This window comes from Megascapheus bottae, chromosome 6, assembly GCF_031878675.1.
Source record: "Megascapheus bottae isolate mThoBot1 chromosome 6, mThoBot2.hap1, whole genome shotgun sequence".
In the NCBI taxonomy this organism is placed as follows: Eukaryota; Metazoa; Chordata; class Mammalia; order Rodentia; family Geomyidae; genus Megascapheus; species Megascapheus bottae.
Window position 1 is genome coordinate 61,092,636 of NC_143514.1, and position 8,177 is coordinate 61,100,812.

The following is an 8,177-nucleotide window of genomic DNA, read 5'->3' on the forward strand; positions in this document are numbered from 1 at the left end:
GCTTTTAGTACAGGTTTGGACAGAAGTGCACAGGACTAGGCTTTAAAGTATGAGGACAAAGCTCCGGTAACTTCTATCTCAGTTCACTGAGTATGTTCAGCGGGCTGGTTAGAACATTCTTGCTTTACTGAGGAAGTCGTGGAACCAGGACATCTCAAAGAATTCTTTCCCAGGAAGATGGCAGCACAGGCAGGTCTCTTTAGTGGACACCTGGTTATGGTTAAAGCGGTGCCTTCCAATTTGAATTGAGTGAGTACATGCTTGACTTAGAAAGCAGCCCTTCTGTAGAATCAGTTCTTCCAAAGAGCCTTGGAGCCCTGATCAGGAAAGATGACATATCAAAGCTCTGCCCAGGAATAAGCCTTCTTGCCTCTCTTCAGAAGATACTGAGTGCCTGTATGAGGCATCCCATCTGAATGGAATGCTTTGGCTTAGTGCTGACAGCAGTACTTAGATAAAACTTGCTGAATGGTGGGTGTCACCCAGCTTGCTGCCCTGAATAAAGATATAAGTTGTTCATTTACTCAGTCTATAAAAGATGTCTTCAGGCTATAGCCTGACAATTAGTAATTAGAACTGAATGTGAGATGTGGTGTATTAAACAGCTAATTAGGGATGTGGATCAGGATTTGATAGTTTGCACAACAAGAAACAAGTGGCATTTGTGGTTGCGGGGAGCTGAGGTGCAGAGCTCAAAAACTTGGGAGTTTGATTTCCAGCAGTTAATTTTGTTTTTTTACAGCCATGGATTCTGCTGCTTCCTAAAGTAGGTGAGAAAATTCAGGCAGGAGGGATCTTGTTGACTTGGCAGATGGGATAAGCTGATATAGTATAACCACCACTTGGAAATGTGTTACTAAAACATGCCTTAGAGTAGGCAAGTGAAGGTGGAGGGACAGGCCAGAGAACCCAAGTTAGAGTGCAAGGTGAACATCTGAGGGACAGGAGCAGTTTCTTTGGTCAGAAGGGGCTGGTAAGGAATGCTGATACAAAAGCAATTACCGCCTAAATTAGTTTCCATTGGCAATCCCCAGAGTGGTGGCTGTAAGCTGAATACTAGAACCCAGGGTTTCTCCACTTTCCACTGCTCAACTAGAAGCCTGGCTGCCAGACCTGAGGGATTTTACAACACTGGGGAAATGGCATAACTTCTGATAAACGCATAGGTGGTGATCTTGGGAGGGGAGGGCTTGTTCACTCAGGAAACTAGCTTTTAATTACAAAGGGCTGTGGTGGGGTAGTAGCTGTCGCTGAGACCCATATGGAAATTATCACTTCTTTGGTGCGATAATGCCTTCCAGTTGGGCCTGAAAAACAAAAGCAAATTCCGTTAATCCTTATAGCTTACAATCTGACAAAAATAGCTGAAAGGTGATAGAAGGAAGTCTGGGGAAAGAACTCCAAATGATGTCTTCCAATTGTTCTTTGTCCTTTCGTTCCCAATTTTGTATTTGCTAAATTAGCTGGCTTCTGGTATGGCATACAGTCTTGCTATGTTAGGGAAACCAGAGCACCTAGTTTCCGTACTGTAATGGCTTAGTGTATCATAGGAAGCATTGAAAAGGAAATTGAATAAAGGTTGTTGAAATAGTGGTTTTTCATTGCTTAGATTTTAGGCTTGAATATGTCAAGTTAAACATCTGGCTGACTAGTTTAGGATTCTGGGAGCTCTACTGGGACCAGAGTTTTGGGAAACAGCAAATTATCAGCCACTGGGACAACTTGACACCCAATTAGAGAAAATTACTACCAGTGAGCAGGGAGCTGTCCATCTTGTACATAAAGCTTGAGACGCTTGGGATTTACTCTGCTTCTTTGGCAGCCAGAGCAGTAATTTACTATCAGGATATGTGGACAGATCTTTTTAGTCTGAGGGACTGCAAACAATGCTTTATTTGCAGTGCAGCTTTGAGCCAACAAAAAATAACTCACTTGTAAAGAATCCTTCACCCTAGGGATTACAAGGTTGTCTTTGAATATTGGATGTTAAGGTGTTCAGCTTTGCTCTTGTTGGGGATACTGTAGGGAAAACTGAGGAACTAAGGACTTGTGACAGAAGAATGTAGCAGATAAAGCCATGTGGCAAATAGGGAAACAGCTTCAGAGGCTGTTGAGTAAACAGTCACATCTGGCTATGAACACATGTCCCTTTTGTTTCTGTTAAACTCTTCTGCAACAGTCTCATCTGCTGGTGGTAACACAAAGCTGCCTTTTTCAGATGGTCAGATTTGGGGTTGCAGAGCCAGTATGCCTACCAATCTCAAGAATGTAGCTTTCTGGGAGGTCAGTGCCAGAAAAGGCACAGGAGGAAGCTGCTATAGACATAAAATAGGCTATGTGTTTAGAGAGTAATGTTCACACCTCACCAAACCCCAGAATAGCTTCTTCAGACCCTAAGATGAATGACTGGACCTCAACCCCATGGTTTGTTTTTTGGTTGGTCATGAAGTTGGGGCTTAAACTCAGGGCCTTGGAGCTGTCCCTGAGATTTTTTTTTTTTTTTAACTTAAGGCTAGCACTCTACCACTTTGAGCCACAGTGCCACTTCTAGTTTTCTGGTGGTTAATTGTTGATAAAGGGTCTCATGGACTTTCCTGCCCAGGTTTGCTCTGAACTGCAATCCTCAGATCTCAGCCTCCTGAGTAGTTATGATTACAGGCGTGAACCTTATTCAGTCTTTTTCTGTGTGTGTGCTGGTATTAGGCCTGGGTACCATCCCTCATCTTTTTTACTCAAGGCCAGCACTCTGCCCTCTGCCCCTGGAACCACAACTTCAATTCCAGCATTTGGTGGTGACTTGGAGCTAAGAGTCTCGTGGACTTCCTACTTGGGCTGACCTTCAACCTTAATCCTCACATCTCAACTTCCTGAGTAGCTATTATTACCGGCGTGAGTCATAGGCTCTTAATTTTTCAGCTGATCTTAAGTGTGCCAATAGTTGATGAGGATGTTGGTCTGAGCTCAGCCTTCGAAAAGCCTGAGCTCTGGCCTCCTGTAGTCTAGTCCTTCCTGCAGATCCCTTGGCTGAATAAAAACTGCCACTGGCAAGTAAGCTCAGATGCACTAACTATCGTCTGGTCCTCTGACCACACACCTGGAGAAGGATTCCAAGTGTTTCTTCCTCAAGAACCTTCCTTGCAGCCGGGAGTTTGGCCTAGTGGTTAAAGTGCTTGCCTAGCATGCACGAAGACCCGGGTTCGATTCCTCGGTACCACATATATAGAAAAAAGCCAGAAGTGGTGCTGAGGCTCAAGTGGTAGAGCTCTAACCTTGAGAAAGTCCAAGGACAGTGCTCAGGCCCTGAGCTCAAGCCCAGGACTGGCAAAAAAAAAAAAAAAAAAAAAAAAAAAGAACCTTCCTTGCTTACTTGCCCTGCTACTCCATCTGGCCTTTCCTGCTTTTGCCCCAGGTCCTACTTCGGTGAACTTCCCTCAAAATACAGGGGAGATCGGGGCCCTGGAAGAAGGCTCCAAACACCAGCTTTAAAGAGAGGCAGCTCCACATTTTGTGTGTTTGTGTGCCAGAACTAGGGCTTGAACTTAGGACCTGAGTACTCCGCTTTTTCACTTACGGCTAGCACTCTACCACATGAGCTGTAGTTCCACTTCCAATAGCTCCACATTTTACAATATCCGTTCTCTTCTAGAAATTGCCCACTGAAGAGCCAGGGTGTGGTGCCATGGGCAAAGTTGAGAACGCAGCCCCTTCTACAGTTAGCGGGGAAGAGTACTAGAGTAATGATCCCTGTGCCCCATATCTGTCTCCCTATGTCTCCTCAGTGCACGTGGACCAACGTTTAAAGCCATGGGTGAGGGCTGTGGAGTGGCTCAAGTGGTAGAGCACACTGTTCAACAAATGTAAGGTGCTGGGTTCAAACCCTTTCATGGCCAAAAATCAAAAGGCAAGTGTGGAAATAGATCCAATGGTCTAGCTTGGGAAGCAGACAGGGTACCTCATACCAGAACCCCGTGCCTCCATTTACCTTCAGCTGCTGATTTGTCCGCTTTAGGAACTGAATCTCCTCATTGTGTTTCTTCTCCTCCACCTGTCTCCTCTCGCTCTCCCGCTTCTCAGTGGCCTCACATTTTGCCTTCTGCTCATTCACTTGCCTCTCCAGATCTCTCTTCTCTGTCTCCAAATCTGCAATCTGAGTACAAAATGCCCAGTCATCCTGATGTGTTACCAAGTGGGAAGATGGTGTAAGGACATGGGGGGTGGGGGGGAACCAGGACTTGGGACACAAGTGTCCAACCCAAGACATTGTCAGAGTACCTACTGCCACCCAGTGGGAGGTCAGTGATCGGCAGGAAGTGGCCTCAGACAAGATCACCAGGCCAGCCTACAAGCACAAGCAAGAGGCCTCACTGAAGTGCTGCGGGTCCAGAGCAGCCTAAAGGCCAGAATTCAGTGCTGCCAGGACAATCATGTGCCAGGAGATGGGACAAAAGAGGCTCAGGGCCCAAGATCACGAGGAACCCCACTCACTTTCCTCTCCATGTCTGACTTCCCCTGCTCCGCCTGCAGTGCCTTCCTCATGCCAAACGCCACGCTGCTCTCATACAAGGTCTGGTAGGCAGCAATGGTCATGCGGATCTCATCCCGGACTCGGAGCAGCAGCAGCCCCCTCTCCGCACAGTTGATGGTGACCTCCCGGATCAGCTCATCTTTCAATGTGCACAGGGGAGAACAGAGAAGGTGGAGAGCAGGGAACGGTGTGCATTTTCTTCTGTAAACCATCCTATCTCTTGGGAAGGGTTCTAGGATGTGTTCTTAAGTCTCAGGGAGGCTCCCTTCCATAGCCCAAGAAGCCGAATCATGCAGACGCTCTACTGAACTCTGTATCTGAGAGTAGTATATTGCCAGCAAAATACCCGTAAAGATCGCTGACCTTTTCATTGGGAATATGGTGGTGTTTTGATAAAGCAGTCCCTTTGGCTGGACTGATTTGAAAAGCAGGGTCTAGAACTTGCCTCTGTCTTTCTCTAAACGTCTAAAGGGAAAACCACATCCATACTGAGGCTGTGGGAAGCCTGCAGCTGCTCAAGCGTACCAAGGTGTTGTGTAGATCAGAGTGCCAGCAAGACTGATACCAGCACTCAAGATGGCACATCTTAAATCTCTTGTATCTGTTGATTAACGGAGGGCCAAATGTTGATGGGTGGATATATAGAACATGAATTTTTCTGATTAAAAAATAAGTGCATGCCAGGCACTTGTGGCTCATGCCTGTAATCCTAGCTACTTAGGAGGTTGAGATCTGAGGATCGAGGTTCAAAGCCAGCCTGGTCCATGAGACTCTTATCTCCAATTAATCACCAGAAAACCAGAAGTGGTGCTGTGGCTTCAAGTGGTAGAACAGAAGCTTTGAGCTGAAGAGCTCAGTGATAGCTCCCAGCCCCAGAGTTCAAGCTCCACGACCAAAATGATAATGATAATAATAATAAACATAGAAATCCTTGAAAACACAAAGATTTAAGTGGAAAGTTCTTGTCTTACTCCAAACATCTGCTACAGAATAAGGAAGCCAGGTTGTCAAAAATACAGTGATTGTCAGATGGGCTACTGGGAGAGGAAGAGGGCTGCTGGGTAAGTCAGACAGTGATGGGGTGGGCTTCCCCTTGGATGAGCTCAGGGCTTTGGGTTTGTGCTGAAAGAGGAGGGAAGGAGGCAAGGATGTGTAGTACTCACCAAAGCACTGTGAGTAGAGCTCTCTGCGGACAGGGCAGATGCCAGTCTCCCTGGCCTGGCGCTGCTGCAGCTTCAGGTCCAGTTGCTCCTGGAGGTGTACCACATCCATCCTGGTGCTGGGCGTGCTGGATACCTGCTGGATCCATAGCTGCGTGTCTTCCACCCATTCCCTGTAGCACAGACACAGCCAGAGTGAGCAGAGTGAGAACTCATCGGTGTCAGAAGGCGGGCCAAGCTCTTAACCTGAGCAGGAGGAGAACTCTGCGCGCGCTCTCTTTCTCTCTCTCTCTTTCTCTCTCTCTCTTTCTCTCTCTATCTATCCCTCTCTCCCTCTCTCTCTCTTTCTCTCTCTCTCTCTCTCTCTCTCTCTCTCTCTCTCTCTCTCTCTCTGTATCAGCTTCAAAGCAACACTCACTAGCTGTCTCCCCAGAGACCCTACTTCAGGGCTGGTAGGTGAGGTTACTTCCACAGGTCCTTCACGAGTCGTCCACCACTATTCCAGATCGTACCCTCCTAGCATGGTGAGGAGATACTTAGTCCTACTGCCTCATCTGAACAGAAGGCCCACAAGATACCATAAGTCAGGGCTGGGAATATGGCTTAGTTGTAGAGTGCTTGGCTTAACATGCATGGAGCCACAGGAATGCAGTTTGAAGCTTTCTAGAGAAGGAAAGACCACCCTAATATCCAGTGAACCATCATAAAGCTAGATGTGAAGTTGTGGCTCAAGTGGTAGAACACTAGCCTTAAGCAAAAAAAGTGCAGGGACAGTCCTTAGTCTCTGAGTTCAAGCCCCAGAACCAGCACAAAAATAACTCCCAAACAACAATCACCACCACAACAAAATGCCACCAATTCTGGGCACTGGTGGCTATGCCTGTAATCTTACCTACTCAGTAGCCACTCAGGAGGCTGAGATCTGAAAGATCAAGATATGAAGCTAGCCTGCAAGAGACTCATCCCCAATTGCCCAGCAAGGTTAGAAGTGGGGCCAGGATTTTGGCCTAGAGGTAGAGCACTTGCCTAGCATGCACAAAGACCCAGGTTCAATTCCTCTGTACCACGTACAGAGAAAAAAGCCAGAATTGGTGCTGTGGTTCAAGTGGTAGAGCACCAGATTTGGAAAAGTACAAGGTCCTGAATCAACCCCCAGTAACACACACACACACACACACAGCAATTACCAAAAAAGAAGCAACAAAGGTGGCCTAGTTTCTATTGGGAAAGGTGTGACAAAGTAGTTAGAGAAGCAAAACACTGTGGTTTAGTTTGGACACATCACATTTGAGAATGTGTGTTGGGCATCGTGAAGAAGACAATGATGTCTGGAACCATTAGTATACAGAGGGCATCTAAAGCCATGCATCTGTCACAGTGGCTCATGATTGTAATCCTAGCTACTCAGGAGCCTGAGATCTGAGGCTCTCAGTTCAAATCAGCCTGGGCACTTAAAAAATGTGAGACTCCTATATCCAAGTAATCATTAGAAAAGGAAAAGTGGTGCTGTGGTTCAAGGGGTAGGGCAGTAACCTTGAGCTGAAGAGCTCAGAGACAGTGCCCAGGCCCAGAGTTCCAGCCCTATGACCCTACCCCCCCCTCCAAAAAAAAAAAAAAGCCATGTGTCTGGCTAAGGGCAGAATTAAACTTTCCCTGCAGGAGTTGGGGGACCTATGAGGAAATTCAGGCCAGACACAGAGACAGACTGCCTCTCCTCCTCAGTTGTGCAAAGTAAAAGCCTGAGTCTCACTCCCCCACCCCCTTTTTTAATACCTTGGTGGAAGGATGGCATTCAAGATTTCTTCTGCCTGCTTGGTAGGATCTGAGACACAGGAAGTTGCTCCAAGTTTGGCCTTGGGTGGTTGTGGGACTGGGCCCGAGGGTCCAGGCTGCTGAGGGCTGACTTTCAGTGGCCGAGCCTGAGAAGAAGGCACAGCTGAGGGTAGATGATAGTTGAGGAATTCTGGATTGCTTCCCATCTCCTCCGCACCCCTCCCTCCCCATTCCCAGCCCACTTTCCCCATCTGTCTTCCCGGTGGAAGAGCTGAAGGGAGTGATGAAGGGTCTCAGGTTCCAACCTCCCCCCACAAGTTGCTGCTGACACGGGTGGTCCCGGCCTCCACTTGTCACATCAGCGCTCCATCCATCTCCTCGCCCTGGCCCTTTTCGTCCTCCACCCGTCCTCGGGGTCACACCCACATCTGGGCTTCTCGGCCTGTTCCTCCCCCTCCTCCCTGCCAGTCACCGCCACTGCTGTCCCTGCAGATCCCTGACCCTGCGTGTGGCCGCTCTCTCCCTCTGCACGGGACCTTGCAGGCTCTCCCGAGGCCTGCCCTTACCTTGGGGCTCCGTTTCTCCGTGTTCCGGCTCACCAACACGGGAGTGTCATACTTGAGCAGAGAATCCGCGGGGGGGATCATGGCGGCGGCAGGGGGAGCAGTCCGGCGGCGGCCCCTCCAGGCAGGACCTTGTTTGCCGTCACCATGGAGACC

General features: G+C 48.2%; 1 protein-coding gene across 1 annotated transcript; it reads right to left on the bottom strand.

Moving 5' to 3' along the window:
* Positions 1 to 142: 142 nt before the first annotated feature.
* Positions 143 to 8,177, bottom strand: Dnali1 (dynein axonemal light intermediate chain 1). The gene is made up of 6 exons (XM_090335200.1): positions 8,025 to 8,177; positions 7,459 to 7,604; positions 5,689 to 5,858; positions 4,486 to 4,664; positions 3,983 to 4,147; positions 143 to 1,307 (listed from the first exon to the last, which is right to left on the bottom strand). Exons 1-6 carry the CDS (start codon positions 8,103 to 8,105, stop codon positions 1,272 to 1,274), a joined length of 777 nt encoding a protein of 258 aa, XP_090191326.1. The 5' UTR covers positions 8,106 to 8,177; the 3' UTR covers positions 143 to 1,271.